The 26,798-nt window shown below is 43.8% G+C and overlaps 1 protein-coding gene across 4 annotated transcripts in view; it reads right to left on the reverse strand.

The window, feature by feature from the left end:
• Positions 1-785: 785 nt before the first annotated feature.
• The window catches only part of znf618 (zinc finger protein 618), a 34,326-nt gene continuing 8,313 nt past the window's right edge, over positions 786-26,798 (reverse strand). For 2 of the 4 annotated variants that reach the window (XM_031577384.2, XM_031577385.2), the window contains exons 3-14: positions 19,027-19,294; positions 14,282-14,359; positions 13,696-13,740; positions 11,668-11,757; positions 10,586-10,657; positions 10,089-10,178; positions 9,786-9,875; positions 8,359-8,436; positions 7,468-7,512; positions 6,646-6,723; positions 4,897-5,007; positions 786-3,331 (exon numbers count right to left, since the gene is read on the reverse strand). In XM_031577384.2, coding sequence (XP_031433244.1) covers positions 1,635-3,331; positions 4,897-5,007; positions 6,646-6,723; positions 7,468-7,512; positions 8,359-8,436; positions 9,786-9,875; positions 10,089-10,178; positions 10,586-10,657; positions 11,668-11,757; positions 13,696-13,740; positions 14,282-14,359; positions 19,027-19,255 — 2,703 coding nt within the window. In that variant the 5' untranslated portion in view covers positions 19,256-19,294 and the 3' untranslated portion in view covers positions 786-1,634. The remainder of the gene's footprint in view (positions 3,332-4,896; positions 5,008-6,645; positions 6,724-7,467; positions 7,513-8,358; positions 8,437-9,785; positions 9,876-10,088; positions 10,179-10,585; positions 10,658-11,667; positions 11,758-13,695; positions 13,741-14,281; positions 14,360-19,026; positions 19,295-26,798) is intronic. The other 2 variants (XM_031577386.2, XM_031577387.2) reach the window with 2 other exon arrangements.

Genomic DNA, 26,798 nt, shown 5'->3' on the forward strand with positions numbered 1-26,798 from the left:
AGGATGGTAAAACAGACAATAAAAAGAAGACAACATGAGAATCCGCGTTTAACCTTAAAAAGCGCTTTATAAATGTGATGTATTATTATTATTATTATTATTAATAATAATAAATCTGACATAAACAGTGTGAATTGTTTTTCTCCCAAATGCTTAAATAAGTCTAGAAAACAGACTTGTTCAACTCTTAATTTTGACTTGCTCACTGCACATGCACCAAATTTCACAGTGTGCCTATTGCTATAGTAACGGTGGAAACAAACATAACGTTCAGGTGAGTTGAAAAGTCAGATAAGCCGTTTCCAACAATGTGATCCATGTTGTAATACATGTTCAGCGTTACCAATTCCCCGATTCCCCATTCATTTTCCTGTCAGCGATTTGTCTCCTCCATGTAACGTCTCTGTTCAGGAGCACTGAAGGGGGTCTGTTTGACTGGTGTATTCAAATAGCAACAATATCAATCAGGATCGAGGACTGCACCTTTAATGCTATATCTGTTCCCAAAGACATTTAGACCACATTTAATCCGAGTTGTGAACACAGAGATGTGTTAATGTACATCTGGTTGTGTGAGACTAGTTTAGCGGGGGACGCTTCAGAAGAGGATGTCGTCCCTTCAAATCAAGGTCGTGGACAACATCAAGGAATGACTGATGAGCTGCTAGCAACAAACGCAGGAAAAATCCAATGAAATATTTGCTGAGGCATTTCAGTCAAAACTTGCGCTTTTTTTGTCCTTACTATTTAAACCAGGGGCTTTAGTGTGTGGTTATCACTACGATTCATAGCCTACATACGGATATAGATATATTTATGTAAATAAATATCATGCGACATTTATGTATAGTTCCTGATCTCTTCCCAATGTCCTGTTTTGCTTCATTGTTTCAGTTGGTGCTAACTAATAGCTAAAACCCTCATAGTGTCCTGTCGACTCAAACTTTACAAACTTGGCTTGTTTTTCGTATTGAAACAAAAACACGATTCATCCACATCCGCAAGTGTATTTACAAGATTACAAACTCAGAGAGGTTTTGGAACTGAGAGACAGTGGACTCCTGGGTCAGAGACCCACGAGAAGCTGTGAGGTATAGGTTAGCCATCCTCCTGTATCTACAGTAAGTGCCCTGGGCCAGGACGAGGCCTAGTAAAGCTCAGTGCAGTACTTCTGTTAGGGCAGCCCCTGGGGAGGGGCTGGTGAACGTCTCGAGAAAGCCAGAAATGCCAGAAACACGCCCAGCACGGGCGTTCTTTTCGTACACATACTTTAAACCCAAACATATGATCCAAAGGCTGGTAAACAATAAGAGATTATGATACCGTAAGGAAACGAAAGTTCTCAAAAGTGTTTCTTCTGTTAAAAGTGACTTAGTGACCTAAAATTAGGTCATGTACCACAATTGTCTTGTGGAGGGCCCCACTGTAGACTGTCAAGTCTTTAATCAAACAGAGTTTGTGGTCAGAGGGGATCCAGGCAGATCTGAGACCTGTCTGCTGCTTTCGTGAGCCTGGCCCCTCAGTGGCAGTCTGTGTAACACTGGAACAGTCATGATGCAACAGACTGAGGTCATGATGAGAGGGAGAGATGGAGGGAGGAGGGCGGAGAGATGCTGCTGTGTCTGGTTGCATGGTCAGGCAGTGTTGGCCTTGAGGAACACCAGCTTGTTCATCTCCTCTGCGGTCACCTGCTTCTTCCTCTTCAGTGCCAGGCTCTGCTGGCACATGCTGACGCACTCGCTGCGCACCCCCACGGCGGGCACCGCCAGCAGCCACAGTGCCAGACGTGCCAGCCTGGGGAACTTGTCCACGGCGGTGCTCCAGTACTGGAACAGGTCTGGCGTGGCGTGGAACAGCGGTTCTGCCAGGTACTGGAACAGCTCCTTCTTGACCCGTGCCTCCTCCGCCCCGTCTGCCCCTGCCCCGTCCACTCCCAGGCGGCAACGCTTCGCCACCGGAGACCCGTCGCAGTCCCCGTCCTCAGCGCCCGCACCTCCTCCTCCTCCTCCTCCTCCTCCTCCTCCTCCCCCTCCACCTGCCCCACCTCCTCCAGCGCCCGCTGCAACACCTCCTCTGGATCCTCCTCCTCCTCCCCCACCAGCTCGTTCCCCGGGCTCCTTTATGACAGCGGCCATCTCGCACACGCGGATCATGATGTCGTCGTGCTGGTAGGCGAGTGCCGGGCGCAGCTTGAGCTGCGGGTCCAGCACCATGGCAACTTGGTGGGCGCGCTCCACCTTGAAGTGCTCCTTCAGCGCCTCCAGGAAGTAGTGGCACAGCTTGCTGCCGGTGCCCGCCTCGCCCGCCTTGGCCGTGAAGAGCTTCTCCAGGCGCAGGTAGACGGGCAGCACCTGCTGCAGGGTGGGCCGGCGTTCGCTGCCCAGCTCCAGCGCGGCCTGCCGCAGTGGCGCCAGCAGGCATGCCAGCGTGCCCAGCAGGTGCTTGTTGAGGCCCTGCAGCAGCGGCGCCGTGCTCTTCGAGCGCCCGTACGCCTCGCAGATCGCCTCGAAGTTCTCGTGGACCTTGAGCAGAGCCTCGGCGGTCGTGTCCCAGCACGGCGGGCTCGGCGGGGGCTCCTCGGAGGGTTTCCCATCCCCTCCCGCCCCGCTTCCTCCGCCCGCACCCCCTCCTCCTCCTCCTCCGTGCAGGAAGTTGGTGGTGCTGGCGATGTCCCGGCAAGTGGCCAGGAGCTCGCCCAGTTCGTGGAGGCCTCGGGCCTGCAGGCTGCGTCGGCCCAGCACCGCCTGCACCACGGCTCCCAGAGAGCACCCGGCGCAGCGCAGACTCACGCCTCCACCACCACGGCCGCTGAAGGCCTGGGCAGAGGCCCACACGCGGCCCTCCGTCACGTACACCGTGCGCATCTCGGACATGACGAACTCCGACAGCACGTTCTGCACCCAGTGGTGCACCTGCTCAGGCCCCTCCCTCAGCGCCGCCTCCTTCACGCCCAGCACGTAGCGCCGGGGGCGGCCCCCCTCCACCTGGTAGGCAGTGAGGACGTAGCAGGCGTCCGGCCCCGTCGCCTGGGAGTGGCAGGTGACGGCGATGCCTTGGGAGGCGCAGGAGCCCAGGGCGCACGTCACTTTCACCTTCACCTGGTTGTACATGCGCGGCAGCTGCCGGAGGGCCAGGAGGCTGAGGTCGGGGCCCAGGGCGTCGCGCAGGTTGTAGGCGCCGTGCCGCGCGCCCGTGTCCACCAGCGTCTGGGCCAACTTCAGGAAGTCCTTGCTGTTGAGCGCGCTCAGTAGGCCCAGGTCGGCACACATCAGTCTCAGCAGGCGCTCAGACACCTGCTGACGCTCCTTCTCTGGTAACAGTCTGTTCTCTGCTAGAGTGAGAGAGCAAGAGAGTGAGAGAGCAAGAGAGAGAGAGAGAAAGAGAGAGAGAGAGAAAGGGTGGGGAGGATGGATGAGTTCAAGAGGATAGAAGAAGAAAGAGAGAGAGGGAGGAAAGAGAGAGAGAAAGAGGGTGGGGAGGATGGATGAGTTCAAGAGGATAGAAGAAGAAAGAGAGAGAGCGAGAGAGAAAAAGGGAGGGAGAGAGAGAGGGTGGATGAGGAGGATGGATGAGTTCAAGAGGACCAAGGAGGGGAAGGGGTTAGAAGGGGAAAGAGAAAGAGGGAGGGAAGAGGCAAAAAGAGACAGAGGGGGAGGGAAGGATAGAGAGAGGATCAGAAAGGAATCAAGGCAGAAGAGACAAAAGGGAAAGAAACAAACATCAAAATCTGCTGCAACAAAACCAGACAAACATGGAGGAATGAAGACCCTATACAGAGTGACTGACGGAACAGTGGCATTTCTATTCAGAGGTTGGGGGCATTTCTATTCAGATGTCGGGGGCATTACTATTCAGAGGTTGGGGGCATTTCTATTCAGATGTCGGGGGTATTACTATTCAGAGGTTGGGGGCATTTCTATTCAGAGGTCGGGGCATTTCTATTCAGAGGTCGGGGCATTTCTATTCAGAGGTCGGGGGCATTACTATTCAGAGGTCGGGACATTACTATTCAGATGTCAAGGGCATTACTATTCTATTCAAAAAAGTAAGGATTTCTCCAACTACAGCATTCAACTGAACAAAAAAACCTTTGTTTCCATGTTCAATAATGGCCAATGTAAGAACACGCCATGCCTCCGTCTAACCACGGAGTCACACCATGACCAGTTAATCTACTTTCCATCAGCCACAGTCACAGCATGAATAATAGATTTAAGTGCAGACCACCAAGAAGGCTGCCAGAATGACTGACAGTAAAGTGAAATACAGAAAGCCTAAGATGTTTACTTTGATGACAACTTATTTAAAACGGTCAGCTTTAGTTATTGTGAGTGGCCAGTAACACAGGACTAAGGTGACCCATTTTCAGATGGCCTGCTCTTACTGGACAGTCACTATAGGCCGACCGCGAGCCATCCTCTGGTCAGCGCTCCTGTCTTTTCAACCAATCAGGTAACAGGTATCACTGAAGCTCAACCTTTCAGTCAGTGCCACCATATGACCTAACCTATCCTAACACAGTGACTGTGCTTCTCTGTGCGTTACTGTGAGTGTTCAGATATCTACTAACTCATCGTGTGCCTTCGGGTGATGGGCTGCTCAAACAGTCCCAATGGCTAGTGCTGACTAATCACCAACAGTAATGCAGATCTAAAAACGGATTGTGTGTGTTCAGCTGATGGGCAGCACAATCTGAACAATAATGCTAGCTAGCGCTGACAATCAGCAGAAACACAAGATACTAAAAAGTGCCTGAGTGTTTCGCTAATAGCCAGCCGTGACTGTACACTCATGCTGATGAATAACCACTATAAACACAGAGCACTGAAGAGTGGTGTGTGTGTGTGTGTGAGAGAGAGCAAGTGAGTGTGTGTGTGTGTGTGTGTGTACACTCACGAGGGGCTGTGTGGTTCCTCTGTGCGGGCTGAGGAGGCTTCCACAGCTGGTCCTGAGCCACTGGGGCAGCGCTCTTAGGAGATTCCGCTTTGGTGTGGTTCTCATTGTCCGCTGTGTAGAGACAAGAGAATGTACACACACACACACACACACACACACACACACACACACACACACACACATACATGAGAAATATACACACACATACACAGCATATGTGTAAATTAATGACAAGAACTAACAAAGAGCAAAAAACTTAAACTTATTAAAAAAAGACAAATCTTATGAAAAAAATAAAGCTGTTAGTATAACTTATAAGATGCAGAAAATGTACATGATGACCACCCATCATGGTGAAGGGCAGGGATTAAAATCTCCGGTGCCCGGGAGGAAAACAACCTTAGATTTACATTTGTTAAATAATTCCAGAGAGCCCGGGAAAATACCAATCCAGGGATTGATCTAGGAAAAGAGTTCTCCTAGATGCTTGTGGATTATTTAGTATGCAGAGTCATCCTTACAGGGTTTAACTGAAGGTGACTTTGAGTAATGAGTCATGAGTATGCCTTTAAGCAAGCTACTGAGTATAGCTCTCGGGTTACAACAAAGTGTGTTCTCTGATTTCTCACACACACACCTCAAGTTTAACCTTCATCGTTTCACCTAACACTGCCTGTGGCAATTGACACACGTACATGCCTTAGTATGGCCTTTACAGAAGGACTCCTCACACCTCCCTGAACACTAGCAGAGTTACCACAGGTTTGCCTCCAAGTCAGATATACCCATACTAACAGCTCCTATATAGGGCAGTGAATAGCTGCACCTCCATCATGTATGGACCTTATGAGAGGCTTAAAAGAGATGGGGCTGTTTGAGAACTACATTGCCAGGGCAGGCACACACACACATGTGGGTGTGGGTGTGTGTGTGTGTATGTATGTATGGACCTTATGAGAGGCTTAAAGAGATAGGGCTGTTTATGAACTAGATTGCCAGGGCAGGCACACACACACATGTGGGTGTGGGTGTGTGTGTGTGTATGTATGTATGGACCTTATGAGAGGCTTAAAGAGATAGGGCTGTTTATGAACTAGATTGTCAGGACATATGCATGACACTGTGGCTACGCGTGTGCGCGTGTGTGTGTCTTCTGCATTAGGTCATCGGCATCGGACTGTGTATGTGGCCGTGTGGATTTGTATGTGATTTTGATGACACGCAGTCACACACACACACACACACACACACACACACACTCACTCTCTCCAACATAGTGGCGGTGGAGTGTGGGAGGGTTACCCGCAAGGCTCACCTGTGTTGACACACAACACACCTGTTGTAACTGAACTGAAGGGAGGAGAGTTTTGGTATGGCTGACTGGTATGGACAACTTTTGTCTCAGCGTCTCTGCACCATTCACTCACTGGCGTGGGACTGTGTGTGTGTGAGTGAGTGTGAGTGTGTGTGCATGCATGTATGGGTATGTGTACTCTGTATTAGTCCATCGGCATAGCATAGCTCGCTCACCAGCATGGGACTGTATGTAAGTCTCTCTCTGTGTGTGTGTGTGTGTGTGTGTGTGTGTGACGTGTGTGTGCGCATGCATGTATGGGTATGTGCGCTCTGTATAAGTCCATCAGCATAACATAGCTCACTCACCAGCATGGGACTGTATGTAAGTTTCTCTCTATGTGTGTGTGTGTTCTGTATGAGCTCTGTATGAACATCTTTGCACAGCTCACTCACCGGCGTGGGACTGCATGTGTTCCATCAGGTTGTTGTAGAACTGGAACTGGATGCCACAGGCTCCGCATGTGTACGGCTCTAAACAAGAACAAAAGGGCCACGTTCTCGCTCAGAACACAGCGACACAAACACACACACACACACACACACACAAACTCCTACGCAGCAGAAGCAGCAGTCTAAGAGGCTGGTCCGCCTACTCTTGCTCTGCGCCGTGAAACAATTTACAAATGTAGGTCTGTGCCTCTGACTAACTGTGTTAACCAACTGTGGATGGGCTACTCGTCTCCCATCCACTCAAGCTTTCAGAAAAAAGGCTCAGGCATCTCAGAGGAAACAAAAGGGAAATGCAATCGCTCACGGAGCCATGTAGTCGCTTTACGGCTTGGTTCGTCTTGCCCATTTGGCACAATGGTTAATGCTTAATCGAGAACACAGGATTGCTACGGCCGACTGCTCGGCTTTTGTCCGCGTTCAGGAGTCTTTGAGGTCGTCTTAATAGCTCTGTCTGTTCTCGTGTCTCTCCACGGATTACTCCCAAACCACCCCCCCACACTTCCTGACTACACACACACACACCTTTTATTTATGTCACGATGCAGTGTATCAGGCTATCGAGACAGGAAGGACAAATGAAGACGTGTTCAGAAACAATAATACAAAAAAACAACGTAAATAATCAAATAAAAAAAAAACAGCAAGAGCAAAAAAAAATAAAAAGTGGGGGAATGAAAAAATGGTGTGGGTGTGTGGTTGGTGTGTGTGTGTGTTTGTTGTGTGTGTGTGTGTGTGTGTGTGTAGAGGAGGAAGGCTCATACTCACTCTGAGTGGCGCTGAAGGGCCCGGTCATCAGTGGACTGCCGGGACCTGTGAGGGGAGAGCATCATTCTGCTTCAGAGTGTCCTCTTACTCTTACAGATCGACATGTTAGCTTGATTTATTCAGCAGGAAACTCCATCCACAGCCCCTCACGGCACGGCTATTCTCACATCGGAGGGACCTAACTGTGCCAGTGCGGCCGCTTCTGAATCACTACGCAGGGATGACTTTACAGTCCAACCCAAGGCCTTTTATTTACCAGCACAGGCAGGGGATCACCTCTGGTGACCGCTGATTCTAGGACACACGTGGCCCTGATATGACCAAAATCAATGACGGTCATCTCCTATACGGAACAGCCTCTGGTCATCTCCTATACGGAACAGACTAGGAGTGTAAAAAGGACACAAAGTGGGTTTTGGAAACTATGCGGAAAGAAATAACCTGAATACTTTGGTCAACCTTTGTTGGAAAGGAAAAATGCGAACACCAATGGTAAGGTTAAACCAGGTTGGTGCATTTTTTGAGAGCTGGGTAATTGTGGGTCATTCAACTGAGACAACAGGGTGAGAAATAGAATAACTTTTCTGACACACTTACATTATTCAGAATATCCACTGAAAGCTGAAGTGTAATGCTCACTTTCAAGAACAATTTTAGAATGCGAAACATCATCGACCACAGATCATCCATCACATGGAGGAATGTTCATTAGTAGCTTCAAACTAATTTGAGAGGACTTCATGAAATCAGGAGAGGGCTTGAAATGCTAACAAAAGAGGACGAGTAAAACACACTCCATATTTAAACTATATGACAAAAATGGAGAGTGACCTTTCATATAAATCATCAAGCATCACTGTGTCAAACCATACGGCAAAAATAAAAACTCACCGCTTGAGTTGTGGGAGTTGTTGCCATCCACTGCGGACGGGTTAATTTTTCCCTCCATTTTTAGAACGAAGGAACTTTCTGGAACAGAGATTGAGCAAGAAATTAGATGAGGTGATTGGACTCTCCTTGCCAAGAAAGAGGCAGGGAGAGTAGACACTTAGCACAGCACACATTACTGGGTAGGAAACGATGAGAGGTTGGCATCACTGAAGGGTTACAGAAATTAGTTCAAAATGTGAGGTGGTCTTTTGATGAGAGTTGGCCATGACACAGACAAGCAGCCGCCCTGACCTACTTCAAGTCTGTGCCACTTTTTAAATAGATCACAAAACCAGGCATTTCAGCGCGTGCACACGTGCGTACGCACACACACACACACACACACCCAACAAGTGGAACATCAATTCAATCCCTGAATTTTCTTGCCATTTTCCTTTTCAGAAATGCAAAACACATGGATAGAAGTCTTTTGTTTCAGTTATATTTCCTATCTGTTAGGGGGCTAATGCATCGCCATTACACATTACAAAAGTAGGGTACTCTGGGTCTAAACCCCCTCCCTCAAAAAAACGAATTTCCACATTTCAAGAGAAGAACGATGCCGTTTTTTATAATAATGCACCCAGTAATGTGAAGACGTCTATTTATGCTTGCCATTCGTTGTTAACGAGCTTGATAATTACTGGCATTGTCATCATGTCATTCATCTACCAACCAGACATGAACAATGGAGGCTGATGCAAAAGATGTGGCTCACATGAATACTCCAGAGACTTTCCAGTCCTAGTTCATCTAAAAACTTCACATCATTTTCATTATTTCAAAGGAGCTCACTGATAACACTGAGGCTTCTCTCTAAGAAACTGAGAAGGTGAAGTTAATTAGTATATGGTCAGCTGAGACCAGAATATTCACATATGAATTAAACATATGAATTCTTCCTAAGATCAGGGTACCAGGGTATGTGTCTGTGTGTCTCTGTGTGTGTGTCTCTGTGTCTGTTAGGGCTGGGCATTATGGACCATATCGGCGATGAGGATTCTTCAGCTGAATTGCAATACACAATAAATATCTTGGTATTTTCTTTTCTTCCACATGTGAGATCACAAGCACTTTTAGTAAAAATGTATAGAACAAATCCAATGCATTGGCCGCATGTAAATGTCCTCAATAAGATCAGAGCCCAGAAAACTTCTGAAACTATTTGCACTATACACTGTAGCATACACACCTATGTATACTGTACACCTGTAGAGTACACTCCTACGTACACACCTCTAGAGTACACACCTACACATACCTGTAAAATGTACTCCCACCTACAGAGTACACACCTATGTCATACACCTTTAGAGTATACACCTGTAGAGTATACACTTATGTATACATCTGTAGAGTATTCACTTATGTATACACCTATGTCTTACCTAAAGGCCCACGATCAGACTTGTTTGAGGTGTATTTGTTGACATTCTTCTTCTGTTGGGAACGAGGTGACTGCAGGTCAAATGAATGATCTGTTGAAAAGAGAAACATAGCACCTTTGCCAAAGGGATTCACACAAACCAATCAGAGAGATGGAGCATTCACACCAATCAATCAAAGAGAGAATAGAGATTCACATCAACCAATCAAGAGAGATTCCCATCGACCAATCAGAGAGAACAGAGATTCACATCAACCAATCAGAAGAGGCCATTTTCTCATCGGCACTGGAGTGGACAACCTACTTAGGGGAGTGTGCAGGGCGACATGTTCCTGGTAGGGGTTGAAGTACTTGTACTGTTTTCCACAAAACTCACAGGTGTAGCTCCCAGTTTCTGCAGGAGAGAGTGAAGAAGATGACTAGATTATAAAGCTGATGACAAACCATTGCACCTATTCTGGCTCAGTCATTTTAAATTTGATTCTTTAAAGACTATGTCATTATGATTGATTGTCCAGCACAGAGGAATGAGTGGTGGTCACCATGCTCAAATTCTGTGCGGTGTCATAACGGCAATGTCTGCCCACGAGACCGTGAATGACAAAGGCCTGATCCACTCGGTGAGCGAATCTAGCTTTCCAAGTGTCTGATGACAGAGGATGTAAAAAGTTCACAAATCCACCCAATGGACGTGAATTAACAATGTCCCTTTCCTGGCTACCAATGTCTGGTCTGTACTGGAAGCCCTCCTTTCAATACTGCAACAGCCCGAGAGCTAATGTCTCTAAAGTCTGCTCTTACTCGGTCCGATCTTCTGGTAGCCCTCCACCTCGTCCTTTGGCTCTTCCACTGGCATGACGTGGTCATACGGGTCTGATGAAATTCACAAAAGGCACAACAAAAGAATAAGTCACAAAAGACCTGCTGCAAGACTCCTGCAATTATTCTGTTCAGACAGCCAAACGCGAGACAAAGGATTCAGCCTAAACACTTCATTGCACAGGTTTTCATCATATAAAGCATAAGGTATATCATTATACAAAGGCACTGAAGATTGTTGGATTTTGGAATAACAGCTGATGTCCTCTAAAGCAGGGGTTTTCAACAGGGGGTCCGTGGCCCCCTGGTGGTCAGCGACGGCATTGCAGGGGGTCCGCGACATAAGCCTATGTTGATCAGTTTACCATTGAATATTTTTATTTGTATAAATTCGCTTTGATATTTCAAAACATTTCCAGATTACTCTTGAATATCGTGAAAATATCGTCTTATAGGGAGAATATCTGTGCAGGGGGAGGGGGCGTGGCAGCGGCTAGCGATGTACCCTGATAATTTCACATATTTAAGTGTTATAGGCAGAATATCTGTGCAGGGGGAGGGGGCGTGGCAGCGGCGGTTACAAACACGCACGCGCGTGCAGGCACATCAGTGGGCCGCAAATGACTTTCTAGTCAGAATGGTGGTCCATGGGACAAAACCAGTTGAAAACCCCTGCTCTAAAGCAAAGAGGCTGATGTCAGAGATGTGTGTATTTGTGTAGCTAGTGTAACTACTACTGTTCAAAATAAACACATCAACCCCTCACCCACACCCCAAAAAAAAAAAAACTAAAACCAACAACCTTATTTGCAATCTATTTTTGAGTGATTTGTTTCCAAATATAAATGTGATTGGTTTTAAAGGAAAACATGAAAGAATGACTAATTACTGAAAACAACACAACTATATTTCAAATAGTTTTGTAATTGACTGGCAGACTGATTTGTCCTCCATTAGAGACTAGAGAGCTAGGAGAAGCAGGGGGGCTCAGGTCAGGTTCACCATGACATCTCAGGACACAAATTGGTGTGTGTTTTCCAAGCGCAGGGGGAGGTGGTCCATACCATCCACGGCATGCAGGTCACGATGTTCCTGAAAGCAGCTGTAGTACTTGTATTTTTTCCCACAGACGTCACACGTGTAGCGGAAGGAGTCTGCGTTCAAAGAACAAGGTAATTACTAATCGATAACATAATGACCCACCAGAAACACACACACACACAAAAAAATCTGCCTCTCACACCGTGAGCCCAGATCTGCAAAACAAAATGTAGCTGCTGGCATTGGCAGAAACTACAAAATCGTTTTGACCTTTTTTAAATTCCTAGCTATAACAGCTGGAGATTTTACCTCTTTAAAAATGATTTTGAAATGGCCCTAAATGAGCCATTTTAATGACACGTTTGAAGTTGTTTTCCTAGTAACGCTACCCTACAGACAAATAATAACTACAGTGGGGAAAATAAGTATTTGAACCCCTGCCGATTTCGCAAGTTTGGCCACTTGCAAAGAAATGTGTGATCTATAATTGTAATGGTAGGTGTATTTTAACAGTGATGAATAGAATATCAACAAAAAAATCCAGAAAACTGCATTTTATAACATTTATGACTTTATTTGTATTTGTTGCAGAAAATAAGTATTTGATGCAGAAAATAAGTATTTGAACCCCCAAGCAAACAGCAAGAATTCTGGCTCCCAATGACCAGTTATGTGCCCAAGAAGCACACAGATTAGTCCTCATTAGGCCTAACAAGGTACACCTGATCTCAACCAGTGACGTGTATAAAAGAAACCTGTCCAAAGAATCATACTTCACACCTTCAACCTCACCACCATGGTCAAGACCAAAGAGTTGACCAAGGACGTCAGAGATAAGATTGTAGACCTGCACAAGGCTGGAATGGGTTACAAAACCATCGGCAAGCAACTTGGTGAGAAGCAGACAACTATTGGTGCGATTATTCGTAAATGGAAGCAACACCAAACAACTGTCAATCGCTCTAGGTCTGGGGCTCCAAGCAAGATATCCCCTCGTGCGGTATCGGTGATCATCCGAAAGGTGCAGAATAACCCCAGAACTACACAGGGGGAGCTTGTGAATGATCTCAAGGCAGCTGGGACCACAGTCACCAAGAAAACCATTGGCAACACACTACGCCGTAATGGTTTAAAGTACTGCAGCACTCGCAAGGTCCCCCTCCTCAAGGAAGCACATGTACAGGGCCGTCTGAAGTTTGCCAATGAACACTTAAATGATTCTAAGGAGGATTGGGAGACAGGATGTGGTCAGATGAGACCAAAATCAAGCTCTTTGGCATCAACTCGACTTGCCGCGTTTGGAGGGGGAAGAATGCTGAATATGACACCATCCCCACCGTCAAGCATGGAGGTGGAAACATTATGCTTTGGGGCTGTTTCTCTGCCAAGGGTACAGGACGACTCCACTGCATCGAGGGGACTATGGATGGGGCCATGTAACGTGGAATATTGGGTTTGAACCTCATTCCCTCATATTGAAAACGCAACCTTAAGGATTTGGAGAGGATCTGCAAAGAGGAGTGGACCAAAATCCCTCCTGAGATGTGTGTAAACCTGGTGACCAACTACAAGAAAAGTCTGACGTCTGTGCTTGCCAACAAGGGTTATTCCACCAAGTACTAAGTCATGTTTTGCTAGGGGTTCAAATACTTATTTTCTGCATCAAATGCAAATTAAGTCATAAATGTTATAAAATGCAGTTTTCTGGATTTTTTTGTTGATAATCTGTTTCTCACTGTTAAAATACACCTACTATTACAATTATAGATCACACATTTCTTTGCAAGTGGCCAAACTTGCGAAATCGGCAGGGGTTCAAATACTTATTTTCCCCACTCTATATGTATGCCTATATCTGGTGAAGGACCAACCCTAAACAAAGGAATGAAGTAAGTAAATATGAAGGCCTGATTCTCTCATTCATGGTGTACCAGTGATAATATCCAGAGATGCTCAATCTTCACACTGTCTCCCTGTCTTACTATAGAGTATACTGTCTGTAATTAGATGGTGAAATATGGACCACAGATCCTCAGCGCTCACATACTTACTGTTTGCAGGTGGGGATGCGCCTTCTCCAGAGGCACTTTCAGACTCTGCAGGGAGAGAAATGTATTTTACTTTATAACCTGCATGATGGATGACGACAACAACAACAACAACATTATACTGGCTCATAACAGGCACTTGATCACTTTTACCCCTTTTCTACCGACAGGGAATGGGTTTCGTTCTGGTTTGCCCACCAATTTTGGAGACATTCGGAGCATTTCGACCAAAAATAAATTGTTTCAGGACCTGAAAAGTTGGTCTGCTAAAAAAAACAAAAGAAAGTAGTTTTTTTTCACCAGTGCATAACAACACGGTACGCTTGGAGGTAATTAATGCAATCCGGCATCCTGCTACTACGGCTCACTGCCGTTGTGTTTTCTACAATGCTCTCCGTTGATGATGCGCTCTTGATCACAATGGTTCCGTTTTTTTCTTCGAGCTCACCTTTACCTGTGTTCAGCACCTGGGCCCAACTTGTGTTGGACGGGCACATCTGTTCTTGTTCTTCCCTGTGAAAGGTGAACATGCCTCTGATGGATGCTGTGAGACAGCTGTGGTTATTGTGTGGCAGTGTATGCTTCTCACCTCTGTGCGCGCGAACATGAGTCTGAAAGCAGTTGTAGTACTTGTACTTCTTCCCACAGATCCCACACACATAAGAACCTGCAGAGAATAACACATAAATACAGTAAAATACTTGTACAGCTAATCTATTCAAAGTCCAGTTTATCTAATAGACCAGGGGGGGTATTCCAAAATCCCGGTTTAGTTAAAACTCTGACTTTGTTAACTCTGAAATTGGGGAAACTGGATTTTCCATTCCACAGAAAGGGAACTCAAACTTTGGGTCAGTTACCATGGTAACCAACTGTGAACCTAGCCTGCTTGTCGACAGTTTTTTTTCTTTTTCTCCCCATCACCTCCGTCTTGCTAAGCGGCTATTGGACACTGGGTGTCCTTTCCCAGTTTACCCGTCGATGCCAAATTAGTTTGCATAGCAATACGTTAGGAGATTTTCAAAATAGACGTGCCATCATTCCTTGATGACTAACTAATCGATTTACCATTTTTAAATTAAAATACAATTAATACAAGTTTTGCAGTTTGTTTGTGCCGATTTGTGCCGTAAAAATGATCGCTTGCGCTGTTGGGGTATTAAAATCACTTGTCAGAAAATGTTAAGTTTAGTTACTTAAAACTGAATTACTTAAACTCATGTATTGAGATGGCAGAGCAATGTGCACCGCAGCCACTACATCACCCTAACACCAACCCACTAATCGCTGACTCGTGAGGAATGCTAAATTCCCCGAATGGGGAAACAGTCATCACGATCAGCATTTACAGGATTCAGATCTGCTGAGAATGCCATTAGCCACTGTTGTGCTTGTAACTTTATACAATTCTGTGTAAAACAAAAACAAACCAAAAGAGGAAGTCTGTGAGGATATTTTGTCTTTACTGTTAGGGTACATAAAGGGTGCTTCTTTTATATTACTATGATGACGTCATTCTAAAAGCAATTCCTGTTTGCCTTTTGAGGCCAGATAGTCCCTTTAGGGGGAGCTCACTGAGGCCAACTGGTTTAGTGAGTAACCCAGGCAACCACAGCAGACATGCCAAGGAGCTGCTAGAGTTTAGCATTTAGCATTTTCCCTGCATGAGCTAACATGCTGTTTCACAGACGGGCTGCCATCTCTCATACTGGGAGTTGTGAATCTGTGGCCGGGTAGCCAGGGTTCAGACTGCCATGTCCATGTGCAGTGTAGTGATCCAACAACAAAAGGAGAATAAAAAAGAAAAAGAAAACAAAAACAAGAACACAAACTTTCCCCCTACTTTCTTTATATGTCCCTTGAGTACAGCTAGTGAGCGAAATCTGGGCTTCACGGGTAGATACTTAGGTCATAGAAATCAGCCAAAAGATTGAACATATGGTGGTTTTATCTGCCTGCATTTCAACGTAAGTAGTTAATCTTTCTGCAGTCCTGAAACTAGAACCTAATGCCCCTCCAGAGACCGAGATGAATCACCTGTGCAAAGGTATTTTAACATTCCTGTGAATTCAAAAATCTTTTATTTCAGGCATTTTACAACACATCTGTTTGCATCTCTCTTCTCCCAGAAAAACGTGTACCAAACACCAAACTAATAAACCAACACAATTCTGCTGCATGTTACACCTTTCAGTGCTATGCAAAGGTGAAGTGGTTTTAAGAGGTCTCTAACCATCATCACTGTGACTTAGCCAAACACCAAACACTCTCAACGAGTATATTCTGCACTGAGCTACCACACAGTCATTATATTACACTGTATACACTATAGTTTCCAGGAAAAACTAAATATGCATCTTTTATAAATTCATGTGTGGGAGCAAACTGCCGTTTCCAAGAATTGTTGTGTGTTCCATTACATTTGTTATGAGCAACCATCTTAAGGCTAGCGGTTCTTATTACCTTCTGCCATCTACCCTGGATACCACAGAATTCACCTCCTTTAATGAAATGTGCTCTGTGTGTGTGTGCATTGAAAAACACACACAAATACACAAGCGACACCCACAGACAGGGTTCTAGGTCTCTGTTTAAGTGTCATAATGAGGAAATTGTAGAAGATAGTTTTTGCTCATTAAGACGTCTGGCTTGAGCAATCTCATTAAAAACAATGTCTTGGAATAGACCAATGTGGAATTGTTAACACGGCTTTGTGTTTCTAGAGGAATGCCATTTACTGGTAATTTAGATCATCACGACAGTAAAAACTTCCCAATATGATGAGGCTGAACAACCAAGATTGTAATACTTTTGATCGGTGTCCTTTCTGACTCGGTTGATGGGCATAAAAGTTAAGACATTTCGAGTTGCATGACGGCTTTCTCTACCCTGGCCTGACTGCCACACACCTAACATTTGCACTAAATTGTTCATTGTATATATCTATTTATGTTAAATTGTTGTCATATCCATACTCATCGTACTTATATCTTATGTCTCCTACCTCATTTATAACTTTATAACTTCTACTGCCACCTTCACCTGTACTTCACCTGCACTTTACATATATCTATTTCACATCTGCACTAATCACCTTTATTGTTGCTCATGTTCTTACTGCTCATACCACTTATATCTTATGTCATACTGTATATACCCTATTTATCTATATTTATATTACAATTTGCACATACTCTGCACTCTTCTGCTTTGCACTTCTGGTTAGATACTAACTGCATTTCGTTGCCTCAGTACCTGTACTCTGTGCAATGACAATAAAGTTGAATCTAATCTAATCTAATGACTACTAGGTGAAAGAGTAGGCTGTTCTTGGCGAATCCTTGATGAAACGCCAACGTTGGTTCAAGTTAGCTTGGAGGCATTAAGGCACTTGGGTTTTTCAGTTTTATATGACGCGTTTGCCCAGTTAACTCGGACGTTCCAATAACGGGTCACGAGAATACCTGGTTTGAATTTTTTGAATCCTTCAATAATCTTACAGAAATACGTTGGTTATTTAAGGTAAAAACAATGGCAAACATATGGGAGGAGGGTGGGTGTTTCTGGGGTCATATGCTAATATGTCTGGCTCCAACCATCTTGTCGTGGCTGTACCCAAAAGCCAACAAATGAAGTCTAATTGCTCTGCTCCAAAACATACAAAAGCCAAGAACCAAGTCTGATGGCTCCGGCTCCAGACCCCTGGTGTTATTCAAACTGAGAGTGGGGGTCTGTCTGATATGGCTTGGTATATGAAATTCACCAAAATCTAACACAGGGTACGCATAAATTACAACCCAAGTCTTTTTCAACTTGACTTGACACGGGAAGGCTATGCACACAGTGCATGTCATGAAGCATAACACTGGTGGATCAAATCTCAATATAGTTCAGCACAAAACACAGATGGCCCATAACACAACATGTATGGATGTTTAATTACCATCAAATTCAGATTGGATGACCATAAACGCTCATTTATTGCAAAGAACAATTATTTGTTAGCCTACGCAAGTCACTGCTGTCCAAGCCATGTTATGAATAACCTTGTGTTTGCGTTTTCTATTTCTATTTTATAATGCTTAATTAATTGTTAATGACGTTGAACATACAGTAACATAAAAGCAGACAAATTTCGATTTGCACAACTACCAGACTACTACCATTTACAACTTATGGTTAGAAATGAACAAATTAAAGTGTGCTTGCCCCGTGTTGCAAACATGAAACAGCTATACGCTATTGAAATGGTGCGACAGAGTGTGTAATGATTTATGGATCTAATTTCAACATATTTCAGTACACAACTCAGCTGACTCAACTCAACAAAATATGTATGGATGTCTATTTAACATCAAATTACCATGTTTGTTGAAGCTAATTCATTGCAATGAACGATTGTGTACTTTCAACACAGGCTAACGTTAACTTCACTTATGCAACAATTTAATCAATTGAGACTAGCTTGCTACCTAACGTGAACTATGCCAATAGCTGGCTTATAGTAGAGCCACGTCTTGGATGTGGATTGCTAAACTATTCCAGTATGTGACAGTTTTAATGAATAGAGGAGTCTGATTGGTCTGTTTACCCATGATGGGGATATGCTTTATTTGAGTGTTAACTGTACATTCCACAAAGCGACGATAAGAAATGGGCACTCCGGTTTCCATTATATACCTTCTTCTAACTTATCTTGCTGTAGGTCGTTGGTGCCTGGCATCCAGACTTTATTGCATGAAACCTCAACTTTAACTTCCCACTTGACTGTGAAATGGGTGATGTTTACACCAAGGCAGCATGTTATGGGCCAATTCTGCAGGGCTATAGGCCCAACAGTAGAACAACAAAATGTTTTTTGTTCTCGCGGTTTAAGGCCCCAGGCCATTAGCCTAGCTAACCTAGCCCTGGCTCGCACTGGCCCGATAGTGGAATCACCGCTACTGTGCCCATATACTCGTACTCATAGAAATTCTCCACAAACTGAACTTCATGGCAACATTAGGTAAACTTTAAGGCTGCAGTGGGGAGGTGTTCTATTATTTTTTGCTGTCCTATCTAACTCGCATACCAGAAACAGTTGGGTAGGAGAAACTGATAGAACGCCGACAAAGGCTAATTATTAAGTATTTATATCTGTGCTCTGTATAGGAACGTAGACAAATGTAAGAATACATACTCGTACACACTGGACAGACGGCAAGAGGAACTTGAGGAGAATTCGACAAAAAGTGTAATGGATTATAATCAAGGACTGCACCTTTAATATGTGCAGTTTATTATGAGCAGATAGCCCAGGTGACACAGCACATAGCACAGAGTCCACGGCCATACCCTGAGCCTGAGAGCTCCGCGACCCTCCGATGACCACGCAGATCTCGGCCGGCGTGTTGCCCTCGCTGACTTTGCCGTTGCTGGCGGGCGCTACGGAGGTGGTGCCAGGCTCGGTGGTGCCAGGCTCGGTCTTGACGGCGGACGGGGAGGGAGAAGGGATGGGGGTGTCCTGGGTGCTTATGGCCTCCCCCTGGTCCAGTCCAGGGTTGGGAACCTCCTGAGCACTCATGGCTCCGGACACGTTCAGCCAGAGCTGCTACTGGTCCAGCTACAGAGAGAGAGAGAGAGAGAGAGAGAGAGAGAGAGAGAGAGAAGAAGGGAGAAAGAGAGAGACTTTACTTTATTAACAGTAAAAAAGGAAAAAACACTCAAATAATAAAAACAAGACATACTAATAACCAAACCAAAAAGAAAAAAATTTAAAAACCACCCCACCCACATAGAAAAAAAATCTTCGGATTTATCAATTGAGGATCAATCAACCCAGCACACCCTCTTCATTGACCTTGCAAATACATTCCTCAATCCCCCACATTTTGATGAAAGACTCCAAGTCACTAAAAACATTATAATAAATACATTCAGTTAATCATGTAGATACAGACACTTTTAAGAGCAAAACTGGCTCTAATATTACAGAGAGAGAGAAAGAAAAGACAATAGTGTAAGGGAGGAGAGAGAAACAGAGAGAGAGAGAGAGAGAGAGAGAGAGAGAGAGGAAGGGGCAGAGAGGCAGAGAGAGAGAGATGGCTTGTTCATTAGTAAGAAATAAAGTTTGGTATACATTTTGGCTGGACATACAGCAAATTTCAGACGAGATGAGATCTCACATTGCCACAAATGTTTCTCTGAATTCAAGCTTTTCAATTTGGGAAAGGACACTAGAGGTAGTGCTTTTCGTGTAGTCTAGTGTAAGTGCTTTTTTATGAGGAGCCAAAGTACGACATAGCCAAACAAAAACAACAAAAACAAATCTCTAATGAATTGAATTGAGCAAAGGGAGACCTTCCCTCTTTCGGCATGGGAAAAAGACTCAGAAGGGGAGGGTGTTTGAGCTTTGGCAAAGATCCCTGGTATTAGGGATCGATACAATCCTTCATCACACATTTATTCTCTGGACGCTACACTAAGGGTTTCGCCTAATGAATCTGAGGATGTTGATATCATGGGTACAGGGAACTCTGGGAGGGCTGGGGAGTTGTGTGCTGACAGTGTGCTTTAAAAAAACAAACAAAACAAAAAACTAAACATAACAAAAATAATGCAGGTCTCTGGCAGAGAGAGTGTGTGTCTGTGTGTGTGAGTGTGTGTGTGTGTGTGTGTGTGTGTGTGTGTGTGTGTGTGTGTGTGTGTGTGTGTGTGTGAGAGAGAGAGATGTGAATGTGAGTGTAGTGTTTAGTGGGGAAAAACAATCTGCGTCACAGTGGTTGAAATGCAACAACAATTTGTACGAAAACGGCAGTGATTCAAATACAATCTACAATAAAGCTACAGGAACATATAGCTTTGCGCCCACGTTGAACAGTCATGGTATGGTATGGGAGAGTAGGAGGCCCATGTTGAACAGGTATGGTATGGGAGAGTAGGAGGCCCATGTTGAACAGGTATGGGAGGGTAGAGTATGAGGCCCATGTTGAACAGTCATGGTATGGTATGGGAGAGTATGAGGCCCATGTTGAACAGGTATGGTATGGTATGGGAGAGTATGAGGCCCATGTTGAACAGGTATGGTATGGGAGAGTACGAGGCCCATGTAGGACACCAGACAGAAAGGTTTGGACACAGGGTTGTTCAGAATCGGTTTGGTTTGGTTTAAATCAGCTTAATTTGGCCTCGCTCTCGTTCTCTGAATGCCCTCTGTCTAACACAATTACAGCCCTCTCAAATTAACTCAATATGAGCAGGACACAAGGTCAAATTCATTTACATAGTGCTGCAAATCAAACAACAAATAAAGAATGTGTGTGTGTGTGTGTGTGTTCATTAACATTTACCTGCACAAAACAGACCACTGTTAAGTTTCTCAGCAATGCAATGTTGTAGTCTTGTGTAGTCTGGGCAAACCAAACAAACTACAACTAATCATTTACATTACCAATGTAGAACTTCACAATCAGTGTGTTTACATGATGGTATAATTCGAATCTTTGCTTAGTCGGACTATGCTATCTTTTGGGGCAACTGCTATTATCCCAATATACATGGCAGTGAATAAATCGAATCATTGGCCGAAAGCATGTCATATCCGATACGATAGGTGGCGCTGTTTTCATTACAACTAGTGGTGATACAGCCGTTTCCGCTTGACCTCTTCACCACCATAGACAAAGTATACTATATACTAGGGCTGAACGATTAATTGCATTTGCGATTTAATCGCGATATGATAGAACGCGATTTTCTAACCGCAACGTTCGCGATTAAAAAACCTGGTCTTTTTTTTTTTAAGATGATACATTTTGCACACAGTGTTTAAGTGCATGCCTAGTGTTCATACTTAAAATGACTTTTTTGACACCGATTTGTTGTTCTTGTTTCTGTAATGAGCAGTTAAATAAAAATTTTAAATGTGGGAAAGAAGATTTTACACTAAATGTATCTAATATTGTGTTGGTCATATTTAAATCATTCATTACGTTTTGTTGGGGAAAAAAAGAGGATAAAAAAAAAAAATCGCATATTAAATCGCAATCGCAATATTTTGGTAAAAAAAAATCGCAATTAGATTATTTTCCCAAATCGTTCAGCCCTACTATATACTATACTATATACTATGTCTATGTTCACCACTACCAACCATAGACATATATATTAGGGATGCACCGATACCGATACTTCGTTAAAATACTCGTACTCGTACTCGTTTTTGAATTGCCGATACCAAGCACCGATACCACTCATCAGTATTTCACTGCATCAAACTGGCGGGGCTATGCGGACACAAAATGTGATTTATTGTCCTACCTGTCCTACCACTCTCTGCCAGACTAGTAAGTAGCTTATTTGCCGTCTTGTGTTGCATTTGCTTGATGTTTGACTGTGTTAGGAAAGTTTGTCATAGTGTCAAAGTATTTCAGTATACAGGTTTCGCTAAATTTAGCTGCTAGCATCTCGTTAGCGATTAGCAATTCCGTTGTGCTGCCTTAACGGTGATTTGGGCTCATTTTAAGATAAATGACGACGACAGGAGTAAGGCACAGTGTAAGATCTGCACTGCTACGGTGTCGAGGGGCGGAAAGGAAAGTACTTTGTTTAACAAAAGCAATTAAACATCTGAAGACGCACCATAGTGCTAAGTACACAGAGTTCACTGATGCTAGTGGCGCAAGACCGAAGCAACCAATCTTAACTGACGTCTTGCAAAAGAAAAAAACTTGCACGCACACAGAGAGAGAGAGAGGTAGAGAGAAAGACTGCGCCACATAGGTTAAGTGATTGTTTGTGTACTTGAGCAGGAGATTCTTCTGATCCTTTTGTAACTGAAATGTGCTCTTGTGCTAATCCAGTAATAGTTCTGTTCACTTTTTGTTAAGCAGACTGTGTTGTTAACTATGCAGCAAATTGAATTGCCTTTATCTGGTTATATTAGCATTTTGTCTAATGTGATGATGTTGTCTGTTTAAAGGCTTTTTTTGTGTTTTAAAACCAGAAAGCTCTGTTTATTTTTGGCTTGGGATAGCCTTCTGTTAATTTTGTACTATAGGCTTGACATAATCTGCAGAGGATAAAATAAAATCTACCTCCAAATTAATTGCACTTTCATGGAGACCAAATCTAAGAAGTATCGGTATCGGTACTCGGTATCGGCAAGTACACAAATAAAAATACTCGTACTCGTATCGGTTTGTAAAAAAGTGGTATCGGTGCATCCCTAATATATATGTCTATGCTACCAACAGCAACACAACAGTTGATTGAGCATGAATCGCGTCTGTTCATCGGTCCAGAAATGAGTGTTGCCTCTTGGGTTGCCCATCGCGTTGTCTGTTTGTTTCTGCCGGCCGACGTGTTTATAAGTTACATAATTCAAAGGTGAAAGATAAAAGGCGAGAGAATCGCCAGGTGTTCCTTCTCTGACAGGTCTATTTTCGCACTATGATTCCAGGTCACATTTTCATCCCGGTCCCCCATCTAATGTTAATATTGTAACGTGCCGGCATAGTCGCCCCATAATGCCGTGCGGCGGGCGCATACTGTTATACTCTATGTGATGCACTAGCGCTCAACAATGTTCCCTATATGTTCCTTACCGTTCTAAGTACATGTCGTTGTTCTGTGTTGGGACTAGGGATGAGAATCGAGAACCGGTTCTTTTTTAGAACCGAGTTTTTTAGAACCGAGTTCCTAGTGAACCGATTGTTTGGAATCGTCAGCCAAATTCTTTAACGGTTCTCTATCGGTCCTTTGTGGCGTTGCGCATGCGCGAACTTCTTTAGTTTCCTCTTTCTTCTTCAGACTGCAGCAAACATGGCAACTAGGCAGAAGCGTTCTAAAGTTTGGCTCTATTTCACACGACAAAAATGACACCTACGCCACTTGTAACCTGTGTAAAAAGTCTATTTCGTTGAAGGGAGGAAATACAACAAATATGAATAAGCATTTGAACACACAGCATGGAATTAAATTACAGGAATGTCATGTCTTCGATGCATGCAGCAGCTCAGCTAATGTCGGCGCTTCATCTCTTTCTGTCAAGGGGAACTCTTCAAAAGTGATCACAACCACTCACTGTGTGAAGCAATTTGCCTTTATTGTGTGTAGTCGATCAAGTTATCTTCTGTCCCTTCGTTTGAAGCATACATTTTAGCTCCGGCATTGGTCTCCCATTATTGATCATTTCACGTTTGGATTGAAAGTCCAGTTTTGAGAAATGTTTGATCGTAACGGTGTTAATTATCGGAGGGCGTGTGTTATCAGCAAACGTTCGCGTTTTCGTGTCAACCCATTATTAAACTGAGCATATCGTCTTTTAATCCATTATTAAACTTAGCATAGCTACGCTAGCTTGGCTATAGAATCTTCCATTTTCAGCCCCCTACATTGAGGCAGAGGTAGTGTTTGCCTCCCCTCTTAATGTGGCTTTATGTCAGCTCAGCAAATTCAGCGATTTTGTTAGTGCCATTTGTTTCATTGTGTAAACCAGCTTTCACTATATAGATAATCTCCATTTCCATCCAATTTAGCTGATGACGTTCAGAGTCAGACCGGTTCAGAGGCTGGTAGTCTGTCTGGGTCACAGGCTACAGCTAGCACGTCATGTACACCTCTAGCCCATCCTTTCTTCGAGGCAGGGAAAAATAAAATTACCGAGGAGAGGATCAACGAATGTCACCGAGCAGTGACTAAGTTTGTGGTGAAAGGTTTGCACCCTTTTACTACGGTAGATGCTCCAGATTTTCGTTAGGTTCATTTCTAGGAACATGTTTAAATTAAACAGAATACATTTTATTTAAGTTATGTAAGTTTTATTTTAAGTTCAAGAGGAATATGTATAAATGTTTTTGGTTATTTCAATTGTTTTTAATGTGTATATACATACTGTATATGGTGTGTGCAGCATTATAGAAAATTATATAAAAGAAAATTAATGTAAATAAACCCGTTTGTGCTCTTTTTTCACCCCTTGCCCAATAAGAATCAATAAAAGAATCGATAAGGAATCGAATCGATAAGCAGGAATCGATAAGGCATCGGAATCGTTAAAATCTTATCAATTCTCATCCCTAGTTGGGACAGAGGTTATACAGGTGGGTGACGGTAGCACAGTCTGTTCGTGGTAACTTGCACCAGGGCATAAAGCCTGTGTTGTGTTGTGTTTTAGTGTTTAATAAAAAGCCATAACAAATATACCACGCTTCCGTGATTTATAAGAATATAATGGTCTTGCTTCTATAATGTATAAACACGTAGGTTACAGGGTGGGTGTGGCAGAGAGCAAGAGCGATGATGCACACGGATATATCAGATTTAGCGACCGGAGCAAAGTTATGTTGCTGTAACGTTGAACTCTGTGCAATCAATAAATACAATACTTAATAGGCTAATTGATACAATATCTCCTCGTTTGAGTGTGGTTGTTTGAGTGCAATGGGAGTGTATGATCGTTATTGTCTATAAAGCAGTGTTTCTCAAACTTTTTCAGACCAAGGACCACTTAGCCAATAAAAAAAAAATTCGCGGACCATTTAACTACCGTAATTTCCGGACTATTGAGCGCACCTGAATATAAGCCTCACCCACTGAATTTTTCAAAAATAATTATTTTTAACATAAATAAGCCGCACATGTCTATAAGCCGCAGGTGCCTACCGGTACATTGAAACAAATGAACTTTACACAGGCTAAAATTAATATCAAAAGTAATACAATAGTGATGCATATTATTAGTTTTGCCAGTTACGATAAGTGCACTGTTGCTTTAAGAGAGCACAGTTGCAAGAGTCAATCAGAAGCTAGAACGTTAGATTGAAGACAGAGAGATAGAAGAAAGACACTAGTTTGAAACCAGTGAGCTAAACAACTTGAAGACTGGATTTGTATTGTAGTAAACTTTTATTTTCTAAAGTGTTTTGAGTTGTGTTCTGTCTATGCCGGTAGACTGTGGTTATTTTGACATTAGTTAAGTTATTGAGAGATACTGAGAAATCGCGTGGAGCTAAGCATCCATGCGGCTGCATCCATGCTAGCATCCTAGCTCCACAAAGCCACCGTATCAGGTATCATAATCCATAAATTAGCCGCGTCATTGTTTAAGCCGCGAGGTTCAAAGCATGGGAAAAAAGTAGCGGCTTATAGTCCAGAAATTACGGTAAATATCCCCGGAACAACATGCCTCCTACCCAAGACCTGGCGCCAGACAATTGTTAGCGCACACATGATTTTCGCGGGTGGGCTCTCCTTTTGTACGTACCAGTAGGCTAGTTATAGATATGACAATGCGCAAGGCAAAGCACCTGGAACCCTGCTCCATGCGTGACTTGGTTATGTTACAAACTATAGTTCGCTCACAGCCTCATACTCCCATCACACACTCAGACAGACATCACAAAACACAACAATGCGCATACTGACCGCAGTATTTCACTACCAACAGTAGGCTAGCTAGCATTAATACAGCCATCCTAGTAGTCAACTTTTCATAATTAAGAGCTGTCATTATCCAACGTCACACAACACAGAATATAGCCTAGTTATCATCTTGCTGTCTCAGCGGGAGAAAAACACAGTGTTCTGAATGCAACTCCGCGGCGAGATAATGCCCAATGAGGCTGAACCACTTTCTCCTTGTCTATGTCAGAGGCTTTCTCATTTAGTTTTCTTTTCATAGTTCCTGTCTTAAGCCACCAATCCATGACCTTGTTAATAGATTAGGCAACTCTTTATTAGATTAGGCTACTACTGGCTGTGTTCTCTTCGTTCTGAGTTGTATGTTAGAAATGTCGCAATAATTTACTTGTGGCCGTCGCAGACCACACTTCATCCGATTTGATAGTATTCACAACTAATTTGTTCTTCATTCTATCACCGAGTTTGAAAGGTATTTGGTCAGGTAACAGCCGATTGACAGCTGATTTGCTTTCTGATTTGACAGTACTGCTGTGTGTTTTAAGCAAATAAAATGTGTACTGTTTACAAGCGGGCACCTGCTATCGTTGATTATACAGTAAATACGTTGTGAAATGAAACAAAAACACATCACAGTTTGTAGTAAAGTGTATTTACTATTTTAGCATTCAAGCCACTAGGTGGCAGCAGTAGTCTGGAGTGGGTGG

The sequence above is a fragment of the Clupea harengus genome, chromosome 12, assembly GCF_900700415.2.
Source record: "Clupea harengus chromosome 12, Ch_v2.0.2, whole genome shotgun sequence".
NCBI lineage: Eukaryota > Metazoa > Chordata > Actinopteri > Clupeiformes > Clupeidae > Clupea > Clupea harengus.